This window comes from Chelonoidis abingdonii, chromosome 1 (assembly GCF_003597395.2).
Source record: "Chelonoidis abingdonii isolate Lonesome George chromosome 1, CheloAbing_2.0, whole genome shotgun sequence".
NCBI classification, from domain to species: Eukaryota; Metazoa; Chordata; order Testudines; family Testudinidae; genus Chelonoidis; species Chelonoidis abingdonii.
Window position 1 is genome coordinate 325,881,136 of NC_133769.1, and position 24,583 is coordinate 325,905,718.

General features: G+C 46.4%; 1 protein-coding gene and 1 long non-coding RNA gene across 2 annotated transcripts in view; both read right to left on the reverse strand.

The window, feature by feature from the left end:
• USPL1 (ubiquitin specific peptidase like 1) overlaps nt 1-9,110 on the reverse strand; it is a 31,286-nt gene extending 22,176 nt beyond the window's left edge. The window contains exons 1-3 of the mRNA XM_075065928.1: nt 8,978-9,110; nt 8,129-8,258; nt 7,834-7,924 (exon numbers count right to left, since the gene is read on the reverse strand). Of these exons, the coding sequence (XP_074922029.1) occupies nt 7,834-7,924; nt 8,129-8,258; nt 8,978-9,110 (354 nt within the window). The remainder of the gene's footprint in view (nt 1-7,833; nt 7,925-8,128; nt 8,259-8,977) is intronic.
• A 1,346-nt stretch (nt 9,111-10,456) lies between these two features.
• Nucleotides 10,457-13,246, reverse strand: LOC142046353 (uncharacterized). The gene is made up of 2 exons (XR_012655273.1): nt 13,181-13,246; nt 10,457-11,851 (listed from the first exon to the last, which is right to left on the reverse strand). It is a non-coding gene; the product is annotated as an uncharacterized LOC142046353 (long non-coding RNA).
• Nucleotides 13,247-24,583: the final 11,337 nt, after the last annotated feature.

The following is a 24,583-nucleotide window of genomic DNA, read 5'->3' on the forward strand; positions in this document are numbered from 1 at the left end:
TAATCTAGCTACCTACTTTGGATTTTGTCCAGGTCAATGAGGTTAACACCCTCTCTCATTCCAGGGCTATTTTTCCTTTTTAATGTCACATCTGAAACCCGACTTTCCAGCAGCACAGTGCCCCCCACAGCTACCATGCTGCGCCACTCATTTATTTCTGACTTAGAGGAAAAGGTGCTACCTACTAAATCACCAACTCCGCTTCCTGCAGCACCTAAGGGTTCTTTGGAGTTTCATTCAAATACCAAACCAGCCCAAAATCGTTTAGTTTGTGAGGTGAGAGCTGTCAGGACGATCACTTAAAAAAAGTACAACTACAGGCCATAAAAGCATTTATTCTCTACTTCAACTCCACAACAGCAGTTCTGAAGACCACCACCATCAGTTATATGAAATTAAAGCATAAGCATGTTGTGGAGAATGTTGGGATCAAAAATAAACTAAGATCAGAAAAGTATAAGAAATAACACATTGTTGGATTCACTCAAGGTTATATCTTAATGAATCAACAAGAGAGCAGCTCTGCTGGACTACAAAGCAAGCCAAGCTCTCCTACTCTCCATCCAATGGCATAGTATTATCAAAGGTACATGCTTTCACAGATTTATCATTTTACATACAGGGAAAAAAAGTCAAGTAATTTTCAACTGTTTACCTCCCAAGATCAATATCAAAGCCTGGAAAAATGTTAAGCAGAGCATTTACACCAATAAAAGCTTCCTGACTGGCTCAGTGATCTATAATTATTTAGTCACACTCCCCAACCAATAGCATTATCGTCTTTCTAGAATATCTTAAAAAACCCTCCAAACCTTGTAATTCTTATGAAATTCTTGAGCAGACTGACAGACATCTAGATATTTCTGATTAATATTTCAAAAATATGTATTACCTCTTGGTTTTCATCAATATTTACCCTTAGCTTAATAAATGTTGAAGTCTACCTCAGTGGAAGTCCTTATATAATCAGAGTTCCGCTTTTCTCAAAAAGCAATTTCAGGTTCAAAAGTTTCCTGTGTACCTCTTAACTCAGTACTATCACACACTCCCCTTTAAAAAAAAAAGGCACTGAAATGCTATTTTCTAACGTACACTCAAGCAAATCACAACCACCCATCTACAGCAATGATACACTAAAATGTGTGCGCCCATGTTATTTACTGCACATTTAAGAGTGGGTACAATATATTTTAATTACAAATATCCTTTTAGGATGGAGCAGAACTGAGTGGGCTCTGCAATTGTTTTTCTCTTCAGCCTGTGCAAAACAAAATAAAACAGTGTAACATCAGCTGAGCTGCTCATGCATTTCAATCTGGGCAATGATGATGGAGTGGCCTCCTCATAAGATATTGGCAATGCCATGTGAGAGGCTGGTGCACTGGATAAAGATTGGCTGCTGCTGACATGATGCACGGTGGAAAAGAATACTTGGCCATCGTTACACTTAATGTTGTCCTAGTTTCACCATCACCTCAAGATGGCACAAAGACAGAACTAGAGGGCACCTACATGATGTATTTTCAAACTCACGAGGCCTCATTTTTAATCCCCTGTTCTTTTCTTTCCTGTTCAGAACCGGCACGGACCACTTGCCAAACATGGTACTAGAGCTATACTTGGTTCTTCCTACACTGATATAAGCAGACTCTGCATTTAAAAAACAAAACAAAAAACACACCAATAAGGAAAGGAACACACTTTAAAGACTTTTTTTTTTTAAAACAACCAGTAATTCATGTCATAGTTTACATCTCAATATGTATCAAATATATCTGCAAATAGTAACACAAGCATTGTAAACTGAAATAAAAATGTAACACAAATACACTGCTTGCATTTTAAAACTATTACCCCACTTTCTTTGTTTTAGAAGCAAGATGAGTTTATTCCACAATGTACTGAAGCTCAGTCTACACTACTTAAGCCGCCTTAGGTCAGTCTATGTCAACCTAATAATGTCAGTGTTGTCGTAGCTTCCTACTCAGATTTGAACCTTAGCGTTCATAAACTGAGAAGCTAGCACGAAACCTTCTAAGCTTTTCCTACTTAGATCTGATCTCGCTGCCACCATCCAAAATTTTCAGGGTTTTGGCCCCCTCTGGTCTCCCCAATACCTTCCCTGGAGGGACCCCAAGACTCAGAAACCCTGAGCCTACAACAAAGGGAAATAACCCACTTACTTACTTACACTCACTCTCTCTCTCTCCCTCCCTCCCTCAACCTGGGAGTATTGATGCAATCTCTTTACATCACAATAACAAGAAGCATATCTCCTCTATTCCACAAAGAGACAAACCCCAAATACAAGGAAACAGAAGAGATTCTATCTCTCCTCCCCCTTAGCTTCTTCCCGCCCTGGGACACTAGGAGAGTTAAACACAGAGCGTAGTGTTTCCCCTCCCCCCTGTCTTTCCTTTCTCCTTAACCAGAGAAAAACTCAAACAGGTTTTAAAAAGAAAGCTTTATATAAAAAAGAAAGAAAAAAGACATAAACATATTCTCTGTAACAAGATGACAATACAGGGCTATTGCTTATAAGAAAAATATGAATAAACAGTCTGAGTCAAAAAGATATCCAATTTGAAACATTCCAGCAAGTTACACACATGTAAATACACCCAAAACAACATAAAAGCCTATATTGTTTTTCTACCTGTACTTACAAGTTGGAAACAGAAGATCAGAAGAAGAAAGAAGCTTCTCATAGCTGAGACACAAACAAAAGACTCAGAGTCCAAAAATTCCCTCCATGACTTTGAAAAATCCAGTTTCCTGATTGGTCCTCTGGTCAGGTGTTTGGTTCCCTTTGTTAACCCTTTACAGGTAAAAGAAACATTAACCCTTAGCTATCTATTTATGACAAGTGTCTACAGTAAAATGCTGCTTCCACCGAAGTAACCCATTACACTGAAATAACTCCACCTCCACAAGAAGAGTAGCGCTTAAGTCAGTGTAGTTAGGGTGATGTAAGTAATGCGTTGTTTACACAGACATTGCATCGGCTGTTGGGAGGTCCCCCCCACCCCCTCCAGTGCTGACAACCTGAGCTGTCAGGGGGACAGGGGCTCACAACTGTGAGCCCCCACCGGCAATCCCTTGACTGGGAGGTGGCAGCAGGGCTCCTGATGTCAGTCCTAGCAGTGGGAGCTCTCCCGCCAAGCCCCAGCAATGACAGTCTGAAGCTCTGCTGCTGTCTCCCAGTGACAGACTAGGGGAAAGGAAAGCCCAAGCCTGGCCACCATCTGGACTCTTCTCTCCCTCCCCCGCCAATCCCACACTGGGAGGCAGCAGCAGGGCTCCCAGCCGCAGCTCAATTTCATAGCAGGGAGCCTACCAGCTGTGAAACTGACATTCTTGTTAGTTTCATGGCTATTATTTCACATTCTGGTTCTGGCTGTCAGCCCTGGAGTCTGGGGGAGGGAGGAGCACACTCCAGCTGTCAGCCCCACATGGGTCTAACAGCTCAGGATGTCAGCCCTGGGGTGAAAGGGGGGCTCCTTTTGTGAGCCCCCACAGGCTGACAGCTGAAGCCAGAGCCCAATGTGTAATAGCAGCCGTGAAACTGACAAAAATGTAAATTTCACCACTGGTAGGCTCCCTGCTATGAAACTGAGCCCAGTGCTGGCTCAGTTTCAGCTGTCCGCATGGGGGCAGCTCACAGCTGTGAGCCCCAGGCCTACAGCTGAGGTTGTCAGCCACAGGACTGCCTGGCTTCAGCTATGTGTGTCTCACAATTCCCTATTTCAGAGGAAGCATTTCTGGTGAGGACATGCACTGCCAACAGAAGGAACAAGTGTGGATGTGAACCATCACTTTAATTACCAGGGGCTGTATGTCAACTCAAGTTTAATTTTGTAGTGTAGACATGCCCTTAGTTGGAATGTTTCAGCCCCAGATCTACAAATTAAGAGTCCCTTGCAGGCAAAGTACAAACCTAGGCCAAGAATCTCCATCAAAGATCCCAATAACCATTTCATCAAATAACTGTGATATTCTCCTCTCTGTTGTCTCAAGGTTAAAAGAATACCAAGAATAAATTTCCTGCAGATGATCTTGTTATTCTTCCTGCCCCATCCCCCACTTTACTTTTAAAGTAATCTCAGTCGGAAGGTATGGGTGAAAGAGGTACAGAAAGAAAAGTAAAACCACAATTAAAGCCCCAATGGAAAAAATTAACACTTATACTGCCCATATTAACAACTAGGAGTCCAGTTGCACCTAAAAGACTAATGGATATATCTGGGCATAAGCTTTCATGGGTAAAAAAAACCCTCAATTCTTCAGATGCAACCAGACTCCTCGTTGTTTTTGTGGATACAGACCAAAACGGCTACCCCCGATACTGACCATATTATTAGTTATCCAGTTTCCTTTTGCATAAAAACTGAATATATAATTCATATTTTTCCCCTTTGCTTGGAACACACAAGAAATCACTCATCAACTAACATATTATGATTTGAGCAAACAATATTTTAAAACATGGTCACTTCAGGAACATAACCACAATCTACTTAAAGTGCAAAACGAATGAGACTGTTATTGTTGATATTGCATAAGGTATAACACAGGGCCTGTCCTATCCTGTCTACACGACAGTTCAACTAGCCTGCCACAATCAAGATTCCTTCTAGGAAAAGGCAAACACAGGCCTTGATCCTGCAAGCTATTTTCTAGATTCACACAGATTTGGGATGGCGGAGGGGTAGGGAACTGTAATGAACTGCAGTATAAACTAGTTCACAACACCATGCAATAGTCTAAGGCAGGTCTGCACAACATGTGGCCTGTGTGGGCTCACTGTGCGGCCCACAGGGGGCGAGTAGGTAAGCGGCAGGACGGGGCAAGCTAACGGCTGGCCGGTGGGCAGGGTGGTGAAGAGGCCAGTAGCAGGCTGGGGAGCAAGGGTGAGCTAGCAGCAGGGGCAGAAGGTAAAAGGCCAATGGCAGGGGAAGCAGGCGAGCTGCAGCGGGGGGGAGCTGAGCAGGTGAGCCCGGGGTGGGGCGGGAGGATCATGAACTGACAGGGCTGGCAATGGCGGGGGGGGCGGAGGCCTGAGGAGGTGAGTAGGCGAGCTGGGATGGGAGGATGACGAGCTGATGGCCAGGCAGTGGGAGGGGGGCTTTATACTTGGGGTGGCGGGGGTGAGGAGGCGAGCAGTGAGTCCGTGACTGACCTGTTCTACTGATTGTGTCTCATAAAAATTGGTCCTTTTTTTTCTAGGCTGGGGGTTGTCCCAGTGCTGCAAAGAGGGTGTTCCCAAAGGAAGGTGCTTGCTTCTAACCACCCCCCACCCCACCCCCTAGCCATCAGTATGTCTGTTCTTCTCTGGTCAGCCCACTTGACAAGTTTGATTGCCCTTGGTCTGGCTCCCATCCCCTCTCCAAGGGCTGCAGCTGTATGGAGGTGCCCGCCTTCCTCATTCACACCTCATTCATTCAACAGGGCAATTGATTGCAAAGTGGGGTGGAAGATCTTATTCTACTTCTAGAAAAAAGACATTTTCTTTTATCTTAGTTATACTACCTTAGGGGCCCACTATACCATATTACCAAGGTTCAACACCGCTGTTTCGGCAGGGTGGTGCTGGGAAAGGAGGGTTTGTTTCTGTGGGGTGGGTGGGTTTCGGCCCTCAGCTGTTTTCTTTGGAGTAATATGGCCCTTGCTGCTTTACAAGTTGTGCAGGCCTGGGCTAAGGGCTTGTCTACCCTGGGAAGTTCTGTTGGCAACAAAACAGCAAGAGCACACACATTACAATGGGACTTTTGTCGCAAAAAATGCCTAGCTTTGGCGACAAAAATCTTCCACTCCTACAAGAGACTTTTGTCTTTTCCCCTCCCTGTTTTGTCGACAAAAAGCCAGCGCAAGATACTGCTGATTGTTTTAATCGACAGAACTGGCTTCTGCCAGTATCCCACAATGCTGATCGCTCTGCTCAGTGTTTTGATCTCTGCTGCCCTGCAGGCATGCGCCCCTCCCCTTTCAAAGCTCTGGGAAGTATCCATGTGCTCGCTCCCCCAAAGGAGCAGCAAAGACCAAATCATTGGAATACTCCTCTTGCGCCCTGCACTGGGAACACAGCAGCAGGCAGACTGCTGTTGCAGGGGGAGGGGGACAGTGCTGCTTTGCCATTCCTCAGCTCTGAGAGCTCAGAGAGCTACTCATGATGCTGCTCTCAGCAGCTGAGGGGGCTGTGGGAGAGAATCCCAAGATGCGCAGCAATCAGCTCTTCCTTCCCACAACACCGTACTGTGGGATACAGCTCATCCGTTGATCATGGTGTCCCCAATGTGGACATGATCTGTTGACAGAGGGAGCAAATGTGAACACCCCTTGGAAATTTATGTTGTGTCAACTTTTGGGTGTCAACATAAATTTTGTCAACAAAACTTGGTAGTATAGACAAGCCCTAAGTGTACCCAGAAGCTCCATCCACACTGCTAAAATTGCTTAGCACGTGGGAAATTATGGGATTGCTAGGACAGGCAGGGATTGAGCCTTTTATTGCCATGTCATCTAGACCTGGTCTAAGCAGAATTAGTTCACAGTGGTAAAAACAGCACAATCTATACCAGTGTACTCAACTGCAGCTGGAGAGAACAAAGGTGGGTGATTTTGGAAAAAGGTATAGTGCAGGCACCCCCATATTTTAAGATCCTCAATCCATGAGGTTAACAAAGAGCATCTGGACATAATTCTAGCTAGTGGGGTATCAAATACATTTTATGGCAAAACTGTTATGGTCAACATATTCTAGACTCTACCCCATCTACAAAAGCCAGTGAGAGTGTGTTAGGTTGTGTCTGCACTGCAAGCACTACAGCAGCACTGCTATAGCACAGATACTTGCTACAGCAGCAGCAGATGTTATTCTGTTGCTGTTGTAAATCCACCCCCTTGAGAGGTGGAAACAGACTTTAGTACTGGTGACCCCTTTCCCACAGGAAGTCTCTGAGTGCAAACCCCCTTATACATTAAAAACACTTTTTTATATATTTAATACCATTATAAATGCTAGAGGCAAAGCAGGGTTTGGGGTAGAGGCTGACAGTTCGCAACCCTCCATGTAATAACTTCATGACCCCCTAAGGGATCCCAACCCCCAGTTTGAGAACCCCTGAGTTAGGCTGATGGAAGAATTCTGTCAATGCAGTGGTGTCTATACTCTGGCTGAGGTCAGCTTAACTGTCTCTCAGCGAATGTCAATTTTTCATACCCTTGAGCAACAGAGCTAGGTAGGCCTAGATTTTAAGTGCAGACCAGTCCTTAGAAACTGATTTCGATAGGATTATGTTGAACAAGTTCTCTGACTTGACTTCTAGCCCCATGTAGACTTGTCCAGAGACAAGGGAAGGATTCTAGAGGAGAAGAATCCCCTAATGTTGTAAACTGATGAGAACATAAGGGAGCCTGTACACATTAATGACAGAAACTACCAGCACCAGGATGAAACACTGTTTCAGCTGACACAGTTTGAACAGTAAAAGCAAGACCTTGAATGTGACGTGGCTATTGGCAAGAAATATACAGTCGGCATTTGAAAATATGCAGAAGTAAATAGTCACATTTCAGCAGTACCCGATATAGCATTAGTCTCCTGGAGCCAGGGCTGGTAATGAGCCGAAATGAGTTCACACTGGCACCAGGAGATGTGCTGTAACCCAAGGCAGAGTTCCCACGCGTTCAGCAAGCCCCAGCCTGGCCTGGGACGCTTTACCACGAGGCGCAGTAGACACGGCCGGTATTTGCGGCAGGTCCCAGTCTCGCAACCTAGCTCCCCACCACAGGGGGCTATGAACACGGGGAGCCCCGGCAGCGGCTCCAGCTCACCTGCACACGCCAGCACAGCGGGTCCCGGCTTCTCCCCTTCAGCGGGCGCGGCCCGCCCCGCACTCCGCGTGGCCGCAGGCGCCCATGGTGTCTGCAAGCAACGACAAACCTCGGCCTGAGCACCTGGGAGGCACGGCCCCGGGCAGACACGGCCCGCTAGGACCGGCTCACCACAGCCCGCGCGGGGCAGTTCAGGCAGCTCGCGCGGGCCCCGCCCCCCTGCGCGCGCACCGGCACCAGGCGCTTGTGGGACCCCAGAGGCTCCTTAGGGGGGTTGCTCGCGCCCCTCACTTACCGGCCGCTGCAGCGCGAGGCCCCGATACCTCCGCCCCCTGCAACGTCCAGTCGCGTCCCCGGCCTAGGCCGGCCTGTGCTACTGCGCAGCTTCCGGCGCGTCAGCTCCGGCACGTGGGAAACAGCGACCCCTAGGGAGCGAGTGGTCAAGGTCAGGGGCAGTTAAGCCGGGGGATGCGTGCGGGACGGTCACGTGCAGCACCGATTCTGTGACGCCACAAACCACGCCCCTCCGCGGGCCGTGGCGTCCCATGACCCTCCTGCTGCCGCGGGGAAGTGAGAGGGGGGTTTCTGCTCCTTCTCCGGGAGAGCCCCCGCCCCTCCGGGGAGTGACTGACCTCGCCCCGGCTGTGGCAAGAGACAGACTGACACCTCCCCCCCACGGGGGACGGAAATTCTGCTCCCACGTGGGCACAGCTGGCGGGGAGGACACGGGGAAACTCGCCTCCCCCCGCGCCTGGAGCAGGGAGCTAACCGCTCCCCTTCCTGCTGCACAGTTCGGGTCAATGGCGCGCTATTGGCTTGGCAAACTGTACAGACTGAAAGGCTGGAAAGGTCTGGTCTCTGCCGGGGGGTGGGAGATACATCAGCATTTGCCCCGGTGACCCTGTGTTTTGGGTTTAACCTCCGACCCATTGAACATCTGCGTGGGACAGCCCCCGGGATAGGACTTCCCTCGTCGTTTTAATACCTTGTGTTCTTTGTCATTCCTTCCCATTACTGATTTAGTGGCAGCTGACAGGCTGCTTCTGCCAGTCCTCCCTTTCTCCCAGACTTCTGCAGTTTTTCTTCATCTCTGTTTAACTGAAAGTGTACATCATAGCAGATATTTTAAGGAAATCTTTCTCACACACTTCAAATTTTGGAGACTGCAAGAGAAAATGCTGCTCAGTCTCAATCTGGCCACTGGAATTGGTGTTTGGAATTGGTTGGAAAGCTGTTCCACTGTCACTGTGCACAGAATTGTTTTTCTCAGTTTCCATCTGTAGTTTATGGACACTACTTCTGTATTTTATAAGTCTGCTTTAGCTTTGCCTACTGTTGTGAGAATATTTGCTACTGTGATGATTCTGGGTGTGGATTTATAGGTTGTGGTGGGGTTTTTGTTTGTTTTTTTAAAGTTTGTATTTCTTCTTCTCAATAACTCATATATTAGTGTTTTAAAGTTTGGTCCCTTGGCCTAAACTGTGTTCTGTTTCAAAGGAGGTTGTATGCTTCCTTTGTCAGAAGGGTAGTGTTTAGACTTGGTAGTAATATTATGCAGCATTAGCTTTTTATTTGGATTTGGTTTTTGAGCCTCAGTGCTTTGTGGTGGAGGGATGGACAATATGTTGGCACCAGAGCTCAATGCATGTTCCTGTAAATAGATTAGGAAAGGGACATGACTCAGTTCTGCTCTGAAGCTATTGATGTTGGAGTTTCAGTGTGCATAGAGGATTTGTTTGCAGAGCTTTAGATACAGAGTTTGTATCTGTGTTTTGTCTCAGTTGGTCTGGTTGGATCTTAAAGTTTGGCCCCATATGTAGACTGATTTGAATAACTTTGTTGAATAGTTTCACTGGTATTTATGTAGTGCTATTACATTATTTTAATGTTTTTGTAGCCTATCTGTTATGTTGCCTTGTCACTTTATTATGAGGTTTAGATATGTACAATTTAAGGTGTATTCAGTTTCTTTATCTCTGTAATAAAATTTTAGTTATGATTATGGTTTGAGCTTTTAATCTTTTCCGAAGTGACCAATGGAGCCCATGTTTTTGCTTTAAGTTTCTAGCAAGCATAAACTCTTTTTCAGGGACTTTCTGAGTGAGAAGTCATAGAGTAGACATTATGTGGCATCTTTCTAGGACAGAACATAGATAGGATAGGCATTTTTTTCATTATTGTGGCTTTGTTTAATAAATGCTTTAGTAGAGGCATTTCATAGGTCATTGATATTTATGATGACAAAAAGTAGGATTAAGGTTGCATCCTTTTTTAGCCTTCTTTCTTGTCTGCAAGTCTGTTTGCAAGGGTTTTTTTGTTTTGTTTTTTAATTTACATTTTGTAGATTTGTACATGGATTTGATTGTCATATCTTTTCCCATCATTTCTATTTTGTAACCATTTATAGCTCATGACTATAAAGTCTATAAAGCAGGTAAATATCCCTCTACTCTCAGTTTTTTACTTGTAGGTTTATTGTCTTCTGTTTGTTGAAGATGTAGTCAGCAACTTGTTTCTCAGGGAGGAATCCAATCTGTGTCTGTGTCGGTGCTCAAGTATCTGTCGCATTGTTTTATTGGAGATGTCACCGGCTAATTTGCAGATGTTCTTACACAGATGTCTCTGTTTGGCTTGAAAAAATGTTAACTTTTGTGCATTAAAGTAAATAGTGTGTGACTAGAGACAGTCTATCCCCATGTAGGTATGTCAGAAGAGAAGGGAAAACGAGCTGGGAGAGAGGGGAATGTTTGGGAAGAAATTCTTTCCCCTCCTCCCAAACACATAGGTGGGAGATAAGCAAAAGTTTGGGTTAGAAGGAGGGAGACTTCACATTGCACGTACATATATGGAGAGACAGCTCTTGCCCTGCCCTCCAGAGGGAAAGTTGATGTGAGAGGTAGACCCTTCTGTATGCAAGGTGGGAGTACAGTCCAGAGATGAGGGAAAATGGCCATTGCTCTTCCTCCTTTTTTTTTAAACAGGCCCCTGATCAGAGCTGTCCGGTGTAAAGGCAAAGCTCCTTCCCTGCTGGCATGATAGAGAAGTTGCTGAGTCAAATTTGAGTGTGTGGCATTGTGACCCCATGCCTAGTGGATGAGGTTGCAGCAGGCCTCTATTCCACCTTCTTTTAATGTATGCTTTAGTCACTCAACAATTACAACTATAGCTCAGTTTCAGTAAAAATCTATTTCCACATCCTCATACATTTCTTTTGGGGCTGAAACTTTCCATTCCTGAAGTATAATCAAAGGTAAACGTTTTGTGCATGTGAGATATTTGAAAAAAATCCCTTTCATCCTTTTATTTGCAAGTATGGGAAAATTTTTGTCACACTTTTTTTTTTCTTTTAAAACATACAGAGAACTCTAAAATGACTGGACCTTGAAGCTTGGTTTGTAAATAGTCCTTGGTGAGGAGCATGTTCACAACCAAGTTGGAAAAGAATTGGCTTGAAAATAGTAACAAATGTTTGGAAATAGCATACTGGGAATGGAGTTTAAAAAATAATTCAGACAAACTGAGATTATGCTCTGTTCATTTGTGCCTTTCACAAGTATGCACCCATCAATGCAAGGTAAATAGCCATTGGCTGGTGCCTCCTACCTAGACTCAAGGGTTCTCAGGACAAAATTTTTGGTGGCCTCAGAGTGTGACCATCAACTCTTGCTGGTGGCCACTCTCACGCTTTTCCCTGAAATACTAAATTAGCTTTAGAAAAAAAAATAAATATGCACATATACATGTCCAAATCATTGTAATATTTATTGCTAGCTAATAAGCCTGTTGTGAAAAGTGATATTAACAAACATGCAAGTATCACTTTTCACAGCAGACTTACTCAGCACCGGCAAGCCTGGGGACAAATTAAGCCCTGGATGGTGGGGGAGGAGGGCTGAGGGAGGCAGCAGGAGGCTGCAGCCTGAAGCCCTGTGGCTGGAGGATGGAGCCTGAAGCTGCATAGGCAGTTGCAGAGAGCTGGAGCCTGAAGCCCCACAACCAGAGCCTGCCCCCCTGCAACCTCAGGGCTGAACTGGCAGCTCTTTTACCTCCATCCGAGAGGTCTTCCGCGAGACCTCTCCGGGCTGCTGGTCTTCTACCAAGACCTCCTCCGGACCTGGAAGCTCTTTTCCGCGACCAGGTCCGTGGCGGCCACCGTGGGGGCCGACCTCCTCGCGGAGCCCCTGCTACACAATCCCCAGCTTCGTGTGCAGGTGGCGGAGTCCCCCGCGGTGCGCCGGAGGCTGGTCTTGGCGGGAGTCACCAGGGTCGGAGACCTCCTGGACTACGAGCGGGGAGATTGGCTGGATCCCCTGACGCTCGCCCGGCGCATGGGGCTCTCCAGACCTCCTACTCCCAGGCGCGTACTTCAGGAGGTGAGGGCCGCTTTGCTGCCTGCTGCTCGGGCTTACCTCGACCGGGTCCTACGAGAGGGCACGCCCCGCCCACCCTCCACCCCGGGCCCCATGGACATTTTTATAGGGCCCCTGCCCCGTGGACCCAATCGGCCCCCTCACCCTTTCTCTGCAAGCCGGCTGCACGATGTGCAGCCGGTTCTGTTCCAGACCGCGCCACGGAAACATCTGTACACGCTCGTGCTCCACACCCTTCACTACCTCACCCTCGCGTCCCGCCCCGATACCAAATGGCGGGACCTCCTGCCACCTCTCGAGGGTGAGCAGCCCCGGTGGGCCAGCTTGTACTCTGCCCTGGTCCCGCGGCCCGCTGGGGATGTCAGTTGGCGGCTCCTTCATGGGGCCGTGAGCACGGGTGTGTACTTGGCGCGGTTCACCCCTGTCCCCGACACCTGCCCTTTCTGTGGCGTGAAGGAGACCTTGGCGCACGTTTACTTGGAGTGCGCCAGGTTGCAGCCCCTGTTCCGGCTCCTCCTGAATATCTTTTTACGTTTCTGGTTGCACTTTTCCCCTCACCTTTTTATCTATGCACTCCCCATCCGTGGCCCCACGAAGTCGCGGGATCTCCTTCTCAACCTCCTCTTGGCCCTGGCCAAACTAGCCATCTACAACACCCGGGAGAGGAGGTTGGCCGACGGGACTTCCTGCGACTGTAGGGCCTATTTCCGTTCCTCCGTCTGTTCACGCATCCGGGCGGAGTTCCTCTGGGCGGCGTCCACTGGCTCCCTTGACGCCTTTGAGGAGCAGTGGGCGTTGTCCGGGGTTCTCTGCTCGGTGTCCCCATCAGGTTCCCTTAGTTTAGCCCTATGACCTCACTCCTGATCCTGTTTTTTCATTAGTTGTCCCACGTACTTACTTGGTGTCCCGGACCTGTGGGTCCTCCCCTTAGGCTAGGGGGAGGTCCTTTAGAAGTGGGCGGGCGATGCCAATAGGACCTCAGGGCTGAAGTCCAAACTGCTCCTGGGAAACTGACTGGCTGCCTGCTTCTCCAGTGTTGTGTCCCAAGTGTCTCGGGAGTGGGGAGGGGTCGGGGGAAGGTGGAAGGAGGGGGACTCCTGCTGGTGGCCCCTGCAACCAACACCAAGGTGGTACACCCAGGAGCACTAAGGAGGGGAAGGGGCCTCTGTTTTGCTCTCCTCCCACCCACAACAGTCCAGCAGGCTGTGGCTACAAAAAATGCCCCTGGTGGCTGCATTTGAGAAATGCTGAGCTAGATGGCCATTGCATGCTTTGGTCTGACAGGTTGAATATGAAGAGTAGTCACTGATGTATCTATGACTCAGGGCCTCCCGGGGGGGCAAGTGGGGCAATTTGCCCCAGGCCCTGCAGGGGACTCCATGATGATAGAGATTTGCAACTTTTTTTATGGACGGGACTCCTGAAATTGCTTTGCCCCAGGCCCCCTGAATCCTCTGGGCAGCGCTGCTATGACTTATGTTGTTAAATATATCCCATAAAATATATCTGAGTCTATACTGCTGGGGGTGCATTCTTTATTGCATTTCTTGACTAATTTTAACAACAACTTCGAGTGTTGCATGAACACTGAGGGTTTTATGCATTTTATTTGTGTATGCAATGTCTTTTGTATAAAGTATGATGCAATGTTTCCAAAGAAAAGGAGACTGTCATAAATTTGAGACATGGTTACACCAAACAGAAGCAAAAATCACTAGCTAAAAAGTGTGATAACACAACAGTTCATGTCAGATTTATTTTCCTTACCTGGTGAAATACTGTCTCTAAACTTCTTCTTCTGAGGATAGGGGATTGATTTTGTTGTCTTTTCAATGAGACATTTTAAAACTTTATTTAGGATACCTTTAAATCTCTCCCATTGTATTGCTGAGCAGCTTGGCAAACATATTTTCCTCACTTCCAAAAATAAATTGTTACTTTTCTCCCAACTTACATATTTTTAAATGTTTCTATAATCTTGTCACTCGCATTGCTCCTATAATACAGAAAGGAAATCTTCTTACTGCTTCAGCAGGTGACTGGCAGATGTTTTTGTAAAGAGGGCACACTCTGCGTTTATTAACCTTTATTTTGGTCACACCATGTCCTCTTACATTATATTAACCCAGTCTAAGATATCTGCTCTTACGAGTGGTACAATCATGTCCATGTATTTGGTGTACGTTGAAAAGATTGTCAAGGGCACCCAGAGCACTAGATGGAAGCTCTTTCATTATAGTTTGTAAACATCCAAATAAATGTGGACATGATTGAATAATGAAAAAAATTATTCAATAATAATTTATTCAGTAGTGGAAGGAAGAAAGGTTGAATATATTATTCAGCTTTTATTTTACCCATTGTAGAGCTGGTGAAATACTGAAGTGTGTGTTTGACACTTTTCTTGACCCAAAATATATGCAAAGTTCATCATATAAATTATTTGTACTAAAAAATTGAACTGCAGAGGTAATTGTAGGTTAACAGTATAACTACACAGTTGGCCTACATCCTGGTTGAAGTCTGACACTCTTACTTTTGGGAGAACTGATGTGGGATATTTGCTGTCTACAAGTGGGCAGGCTCTCAAGGTACCCTGTGAATGGCAGATTGCTGCATAATGCAATGCTGTGCACTTGAATCAATACTGATTCAGAGGGAAGAGGGTGGCCTGCTAAGGACATGCTCCAAAGCTTATTGAAGTCAATGGGAGTCTTTCCTTTGGTTTCAATAGGCTTTGTATCAGGTTCCAAACAACCAATATTATTTCTTGAAATGCCTGGAGTTTCCAGCCCTGACTCTAATGTCTGTAGCTTGTTCAATAAGGAATCTAGATTAAACTAGCACTTTTATGAAGGTGGTTTCCCCATAAAAATCTTATTTACAGGTTAAATTGCCCACAGACTTCCCACTCCACTTTTCAAACTCTTCAATAATATACTTCTGTGCTCACAGACTTTCCTTTAATTAGCAACCCCACCACCACCCAATCAACACCTCAGAATTTTCACTTGCTGTAGTAAATCCTGTCAGAACTTAACTGATTACAAGTGATCCCTCACATATTTAGTGCTGCATGTCAGATGTTGCAGTCTTAGCAGAAAACAGAAGACAGTTGCCAGTGTTGTTACTTAAACTGCAAGCTAGTCCATATTTTGATTTAATTCCGCCCCCATGCTTTAAGTGACCTTCCAGCTGAATTTCTGTCATTCTCTATAAATGTCTTAACACTTTCCTGAGGCCTTCCCTCAGATGTGATTAAAGATACCAGCCTTTAGCAGAATTAAAATGAAGATGGTCACAAAGCTTGTTTTTTGGGGGGTAGTAAGCCTGCACTATACCAGCTAAAGTCAGTGGTTTTAAGCACTTAGGAAAATCAGGCCTTTAAGCATTTCAGTGCATGAGAAATTTTGGAGCCTGTGGGTAATCCTGGATAGGGCCTGTCACTTGCTAGCTGTGCTGTAAACAGGAGTACCTGTAGATGGGATTTAGTAGATTATCAGTTTCTAAAATGATAGAACAATCCAACTGGATATTAAAAAGTAACTAAAATATTTAGTAGGAGAGTCCATCCAGTTTTGGTCATCAGAAATCAGGCAGAGAAAACCGATGCAATTATAAAGGAAAGAAATCTAGGTTTAAGCTTAAAATTTTGCTATTGAATAGGCACTGTAAATTAAATTCAATGTACCTTTCTTTTAAATCAATTTTCTGAGAGGACACCATGTAAAGTAGAATGTCCTTCTAATCTTAAAAAATCTGTTGTTTAATAGTGTCTTTTGGATAGGCTCAAAAAAGCAACTCCATCAAACATGCTTAGATCTCCCTTTTCTTTCTGTGCATGCTCTAGCGTGTTGCTGTTTCAGTTTTGCTGCTACTGTTATTGTTAAACAACCTTTTGCAGAGCTTGGGCAAGCCCAGCAAAACAGTTATGGGGTATAAACAAAGTGCTGCTGCCAAATACACTAAGCATGCTAAATGTTTTTCTTTAATCTTTCAATTACATTAGCATTTAAAGTGACTGGTAACAATAATACGTATAAAATGTTTGGATGGAAATGTGATTTTTCCAGTTGATTTCCTTAACTGATCCTGGGATATGTAATCATTTGCTCCACTTTGTGCCACATAATATATAGCCATTACTGAGTGAATTAAGACAGAGTTTAATTTATAACTATGTTTGTATTATTGGGTTAAATCAGAGCCTTACAACAGACTTTCACATTTTTTTCTTCCTTTTCTATATTTTTATGATACAATGATTTTTCTTCTAGTAATGCTATATTATGTTAAAATGGACTTTTCTTATGTTTAAAAAAAAAAGGGAGCAAGTTCTTTGAAGATCCAAAATATAAAACCCCCTTGTGGAAACAGAGTTGAAAAAGCCAAGTTATGCCCTAATCCTGTAAACCCTTGGGCACATGCTTATCTTTACATATGTGAGTAGTCCCCTGACTAAGCTTTTGAAGGGTCTGGATCTAAGAATTCCTATGAAGTCATCAGGGGCGTGACCTCACAAATCCTTACTCACATGAGTAGTCCATTGAGGTCAGTTCAACTTCTTGTTCGAGTAAGGATTACATGTAAATATTGGTTTGCAGGTTTAGTTTCATGGTCTGTATCATTACTGAGCATTCAAGCATTAATAATTTTGTGCGAACTGCGTACTATTCTGTCATACAAGTAGATAATTAGAGAGTTTTGAAAATACATATTAGTTTAGTATCCTGTCCTATCACTGGAGCTCTTCCATATTTTTGAAACAACTTGTAACCTTGTAACCTGTTGTATCATTTTCTAATATGGGGCTGCTCAGACTTATTGTTTAAATCTACATGCTCCCTTTAAGAGAAACAGATAGATTACTGGGAAATATTTAGCTTTTATAATACTAAATTGAGTTCATTCATGTCCTGTAGAATAAAACTGACTCAGAGATAGGAAACAGAATGGAATAACTGGCTACTCTCACTGTTGGAACAGACTAATAATGGGATGCTTCTGAAATTGGCACTAAGACGAGTGCTGGTCATTGTGTTTGGTGTTTTACTGATCTGGAGATGTGATCAATGACATACAGAAATGTTAGATTAGTCAACAGTAGGGGGCTGTGGAGAACTCTAGAAAGACTTAGCAAAATTAGTTATTTAGAAAACATGATGTAGATGAGATACATTATTTTGCAATAACCCAAATTGCATGTTAAAAATGACATCTTAAGTGACTAAAAATGTCATTTTGAAGTTCCAAGTTTATTTTTCAGTTACATACAGATATAATGTGCACAGGAGTTTTTCCCAGTCACTGAACAATTTATGAGTTTACCCTGTATAAGCTTTATACAGAGTAAAACAGATTTATTTGGGATTTGGATCCCATTGGGAGCTGGGTGTCTGGGTGCTGGAGATTGGTGACCTGCCAAGCAGTTTTCAGTTAAAGTCTGCAGCTTTGGGGAGTTGGACCAGACCTGGGTCTGTGCTGCAGCAGGCTAGCATGTCTGGCTCAATAAGGCAGGGTTCTGGAGCCCCAAGTTGGCAGGGAAAACAGGCTCAGAGGTAATTTCAGCACATCAGGTGACAGTCCCAAGGGGGTCTCTGTGACCAAACCCGTGTTTCTCTGATTCTGGGGCTGGAAGAACCCAGCCCTGGGGAACCTAGGTCCTGCAGGATAGCTCCGTTGGGAGGGAACTTGCAGAAGGGAGAAGTAGAGCTCCATATGAGAATACAAGTGACACAAGCGGTACATTGATAGAAGTACAGAATCCTCCCACCCAAAGAGTAACCCTAATAAATGAGCATGCTCCAAAGTAATGGCAAAGCTGGTAACAATATCCCTCTGAGCCACTTGATCCTAGACAGAGCACCTCCTACACCCCCAGCCCCACCCCAGAGCCTGCACCCCAGATGGAGGCACCGTCCCAGAGCCTCAACTCCTGCCCTAGCCCAGAGCCCTCCTGCACTCCAAACCCTCAGCCCCAGCCCAGAGCCCCTCCTGTTCCCCACATCCCTCATCCTGGCCCAATCGAGGCCTGCCATAGGTGCCGACTCCCGTCTTAGCTGGAGGGTGCTTGACCATTCCTCCATCCAGGCCTGCCCCCATCCACCTTCCCCAGTCTCATTGTACATCTCATGCACCAATCTGGCCCCCATCCCACCTCTTCGCCTCCTGCCCTTAGTGGCCTGTTGCGCTCCTCCTACTTGTTCCTGGAGCTTCCTACATGCACAAACAGCTGTTCATGGGGGGGAGGCACTGGGAAGGAGAGGGAGGGTTAGGTCAGTGGGCTCCACAGGTGAGAGGCATTGTGGGGCAGGGAAGGAGAGGGAGTTTGGCTGCCGGTGGTGGTGCTAAGCACTGCTAATTTTTCTCTGTGGCTTCCTGCCTACAGAGCCAGCACTCCAAGCCAAGCCCTCTCATACCCCTGTGTCCAGCCCGAGCCCATTCCCACTCCGCACTCCTAAGCCCTCAGCCCCAGTCCAGAGCCCACTCCTGTGCTCTGAACACCTCATTTATGGCCCCACTCCAGAGCCTGCACCCAGCCTGAGCTGCACCCCTTCCTGCACCCTAGCCTCCTGAGGTAGCCCGATGAAATGAGGGTGTGAGGGCGGGAGAGTGAGCGTCAGAGGGATGAGATGGAGTGAGAGGGGAGCTCAGAGAGGAGTGAGGCCTGGGTGGCTCCAGGGAGGGGCAGGGGCAGGGCATGATGTTTGGTTTTTGTGCGAGTAGAAAAGTTGGCAACTCTATTGTGGTTGGACCTCTTTGGTTTGGGCATAGGGTTTGGCAATCTTGTGGACCGGATCCAAAGCCTGACATAACGGATCCGGACTGCAGGCCGTAGTTTGCCCACCCCCTGGTTTAGCACTAAAACAGGAATTTCAGCTGCCTTCGGTGGCCTTTTGGTCAGTTAACCCACTGTCCAGTTACAGAGGACCTTTTTCTTTTGTGAAGAATTTTGTTTAAACATGAATGCCTCACTTTACTTATGAGAGAAACTAATGCGCTGTCATGTGACTAGACGTCTTATTTTTACTAAATTTAGATATATCTGACCAGTTATTCAAATTGGAAACTCCCCCTAATCCGAGGCTATTGACCTTGTCAATATTTCTCAATGGAGCAAAATATAGACCAGGGGTAGCCAACTTTGGCACACGTGCCGAAGGTGGCACGCGAGCTGATTTTCAGTGCCATTCACACTTGCGCTGGTCCTGGCCACAGGTCCGGGGGCTCTGCATTTAATTTTATTAAATGAAGCTTCTTAAACATTTAAAACCTATTTACTTTACACACAACAATAGTTTAGTTATATATTATAGACTTCTAGACAGAGACTTCTAAAAACGTTTAAAATGTATGACTGGCACATGAAACCTTAATTAGAGTGAATAAATGAAGACTCGGCACACACTTCTGAAGGTTGCTAACCCTGATATAGAGCAAGTTAAGGACCCTTAGGGCTTATTCCTTCACCCTCTCACTTTCCTGTCCTTCTCGCATGAACAGAGGCAACAATACCCGAAGTCCAAAGGCGCAAACAATTCAATGTTTATTGGGGTGAATTCAGCAAGCATGATTCCAGTTTCCTTCCTTAGTGTCTTCCTTCCAAGCTCTGACACCACAGACCTTGTCTGTGTTCCTGTTCCTGTTCCCATTTTCCCCTTTAGCAAGACATGATTTTAATTCCCCCATCCCCGGTCCCTGTTCCCATTCCCCTCCTCCCCCCTTCCTGATTGACTGCAGACTATATATTAAAACCTGAGTTTTGCTTAGCTATACCTTAACCAATCACTTTTCTGAAATTTAACTAACCAATCCTAACATACTGTAACATGTTTTTTTAACCAATTATACCCCACCACCTTAATTGGTTTACACTCTACAAAATTAATTATACAGTAGACAGAAACAATCACAGAACCAGACAGAGACCATACAAATAAACATACAAACAATACAGAAGTGAGGATTTCACAACTACATCTATTACAGACATAAGGGTTTTCCAGCTGTGTCTACTGATAAGTGAGTTCTTGCCAGACAGGATGCTATCTTCTAGGCTCTTCCCTTTTTCTGGAGGTGATAGGAATATCAGGACAGGATTGTATTCCTAATAGCCCAATAGCACCTTATTTCAATGTGACTAGTTTGGAATGTGAGGATGTGACCATACACTTTCCAGCTTATGGCTGCCTAACTACATCTTAGCCTGTCACAGTAAGAGAAGGCCATTACACAGACAGTGATCTTTGACTCTTTATTTTATACCTCTAAGTAATAAGAATACACCTATATTCTTAACTTATAGGCCTTTGCAGACGGGCCTGAATATCTATATCCTAACAGACCCTTGTAATATGCTTGTGCCTGACTCTAAGGGCTTGGCTACATTGGCACTTAACAGAGCTACAACTTTCGGGCTCAGGGGTGTGAAAAAACACCCCCCTGAGCACTGCAAGATGCAGCGCTGTAAAGCGTCAGTGTAATCAGGGCGGCAGCGCTGGGAGCGCGGCTCCCAGCACTGCACGCTACACCCGTAAAGGATGTGGTTTGTGTGCAGCGCTGGGAGAGCTCTCTCCCAGCACTGCCGCTCTGACTGCACTCACATTTCAAAGCGCTGCCCTGGCTGCGCTCCGAAATTTCTAGTGTAGCCAAGGCCTCAGGTGTAGTGACTCTAGTGATCCCCAGTATGGTAAAGTAAATGAGGAAGATGCGAAAGAATCCTTCTTCAATTTATCTAATTTAAATGTTTACTTTTCCTGTACAGATTAGCTATTTTTAATTCAGTTAAATACTTTGAAATACTAACTATATGGTACTGTTATTTAGACAGTCCTTGGTATTCTTCCATCCCAGAACTCTTTTCTGCCTGATGAAGATTTCATTTATTAAATGAGATAATCCTGGATGATGTCAACAATAGACTGACCACCATAATTACCGGGGTTTATCAGAAAATCCAAGATTAGACTCCCGAATGGCTTGAAAAATGGAAAATGTTACTTACACAGGAAGGCAGAAAGACTTCCCAAAACAATACCACAGGGTGCAGGAGAGGGAATTTCTGTTAAGTAAGATCTCTAGAACACTACACTTTATGGGCTGCATACACTTACATGTTGTCACAACCAGATCAGATTAATGAACAAATGAATATGAAAATGAATAAACATTTTAAAATATTCTTTTAAGGATAAATTTTCTGCAACAATGCTGTGGCCATACTTGTCGAGGTGTGTAAGAGATTTCTGTGCATTTCCTTCCCCTATTTGGATGAGAAGATATACCTTCTATACATGTTTAATTGTTTTCTGTTATTACTAGTGATAATTAATCCTTTTAACTAACAGTTGAAAGGAGAAAAAAAACACAAATTATTGGCTGTAAGATGTCAGCCATTTTCAAATAAGTACATAGAATAATCTTTACTTTTTGTCCTTCTAAGTATACAAACTCACCGAAATAGTAGCTGATGGACATAGTCTTCATGTTGTGTACTTTAGGTTTGAGTGTACTTCTTAAAACTTACTGTGCTGTACCCTTAATGACTAGCTCCTCAAAGATTTTGCTGTTAATATACTTTGATAAGACTAATTTATAATTACTATAGTTTGTCAGCATTTGCTAATTACATACTTTTAAAACTGCTGTCTCTGATCTTTTTAAAACAATGTATTTAAACTGATTGATGTTCCTCCGGGTACTCAGCTGCTGTCAGCTCCAGCTCCCCCTCCGCCTCAGGCTCCTCCAGTTCCTGTGAGTACTCGGCAGCAGGCAGTCCTGGTAGCCCCAGTCCTTCCTCCAGGTCAGGTTTCTCCTGGTCCAGGGCCTCCCTGGACCAGCAGCAGGGTCTGAAGGGAACAGCCAGTGGTCTGCATCTGCCTCCCTCTCTGGTGCCCCTTCTAGGGGGTGGAGTAAGCTTGGTCTGGCCCTGTCCCCTCAGGCTGAGAGAGTGGCTCTTTACCCTCAGGTTCGGAGGGAAGGCACCCTGGCTCCCTACACTGGGGAAAAAGCTCATTTCCAACACTAGAGTGGGGAGGCAACATATAGCACACGTGCCGAACACGGCACACGAGCTGATTTTCAGTGGCACTCATACTGCCGGAGTCCTGGCCACTGCTCCGGAGAGTTCTGCATTTTAATTTAATTTTAAATGAAGTTTCTTAAACATTTTAAAAACCTTATTTATTTTACATGCAACAATAGTTTACTTATATATTATAGACTTCTAGAAAGAGACCTTCTAAAACATTAAAATGTATCACCGGCATGCGAAACCTTAAATTAGAGAGTGAATAAATTGAAGACATCGGCACACCACTTTTTATGAAAGGTTGCGACCCCTGCCCTATATATATACAAAAAGGCCATTGGTCTGAAATGGAAGCAGACTTAAAGCAAGGATTGATGTCTACCTCCTATTCTGTTACCAACAGTTCAAGAGGCTCCCACTAAGAAGCCCACCAGAAACTATTTTGTTCTTCTCGAGTGATTGCTCATATCCATTCCAGTTAGGTGTTGCGCGCCGCAGTGCACAGTCGTCGGAGAAACTTTTACCCTAGCAACACTCGGCGGGCCGGCTGGGCGCCCCTGGAGTGGTGCACCATGGTGCCGCATAAATACCCAGCCGACCCGGCCACCCTTCGTTCCTTCTTACCGCCCGTGTCGGTCGTTGGAACAGTGGAGTGCAGCTTAGCTGACACTCCACATTTTCCCTAGCTAACTCGCTCGTTCTTTGTACTACTTATAGTTATTTGTTCGTAATGTTAAAGTTAGTTATAGTTTAGTGTTATGGTGTTAGTTATAGTTTGACGGGTCTGGGGTTACCTACCCCACGCCTGGACCGTAGCCATGCCTGGCTCGCCCGGCTTAAGCAATGTGCGGCCTGCCATAGGCCATGCCAGACAGGAGATCCCCACGACTCTGTCTTAAGTGCCTCGGGAATCGCACTTATCGTCTAAGTGCCCCATTTGCAAGGCTTTTAAGCCACGCACAAAAAAAAGGAGCGGGACATTAGCTGCGACAGCTCCTAATGGAAAGCGGGCGTTAGCACCTCGCTTTCAGCACCGAGGCAAGCCAGCAGGTGAGCAAGGCCGCCCTCGCACCGAGCGTGGTCGGCATGCCAAGGCTTCCCGGCACCCGCCGCAGACGGCACTGAAGCAACTCCGCGCCGCTCCTTCTCCCCGAGGTCGAAGTCGGCTAACATCAGAACGGGCTCGACTACGCCCGCATCGCAGACAGAGACTGCGGCTAAGGCAGACCTGCCGCACCGATTCCGGCTGCGGCACCGCCTAAAACCGACTCCGTTGACTCCAGCCCCAGCGTGGCCGTCAAGTCCGGCGCCTGGAAGCTCCCGGCACCGGCCGTGGAGAAGAGCTGACCCTCGCCGTCAACTCCGGAGATGTTCTCGGCAGCTAGAGACCTAATTGCCATGACAGACCGGCACCGCCCGTACCCCTGGCACCGCCAGTGCAAAAAAACGTTGACGCCCTCCATGGCAAGCCGATCTTACCCAGGCGTCGTCTTCACCGTGCCAGACAGCCACTGCACGAGGTCTCGCTCCCATCTACGTTCAAGATTGCAGCGTCGCTCCGCCCTCCGACACAGCTTGACTTCGCGGCACCGCTCACCCGGTACCGGTCGCGTTCGCGGGCACCGCTCTCAATCCCGGCACCGCTCGCCCCGGCACCGCTCTCAATCGCGGCACCGCTTCCGCGGCACCGGTCGAGCTCTCTCGCGATCCGGTCCACCTCAAGCGCCGGTCCGTCTTCTCATTCGCCGTCCGCTGTTCGCGCCACCTGGTTGAGCTCACGGACGTCAGTAGGCACGTTCTCCCGGAGCAGATCGCGCCATATGCGGCTCGAGAATCCCGGTCGACCTCCAGGGCACTGGCGTCGCAGGTCCCGTCTGGCTCGCGGTAATCGCTCTGCGCGTACCGACCACGGGTCTCCACGGGCCTGAGGTGCCGAGATCGATTGGCACTTCAGCGCCGACGTTTGCTGCTCCTCGCCATGGCCGTCCCGACAGGCGCTGGCCCTGACATGGCGGACAGCTACTATGACCGGGACGTGATACCGAGATCCACGGGACTTTTCCAGGACGTACCATCCTCAGACGCAGGCCTCAACAATGGTCCTTTTGGACACCTGGATGCATACCATCAGCCCAGGTGCTCCCCCAGTCCCGGCCCTGCTGTTTCAGGCGCAGGGCGCCGGAAGCACCATATCCCGCCCCCTCCGACGAGTCAGAGGAACATATCCCATCCTCCGGACTCCCCTGGGCAATCTGGAGCAGGAGCCACCACAGGAGCAGGTGCCATCCAGGACCCCTTGTTTCCCGGGGTATCTTCCTCCTCTTCCCGACGAGGCTGTGGCAGACCTCTT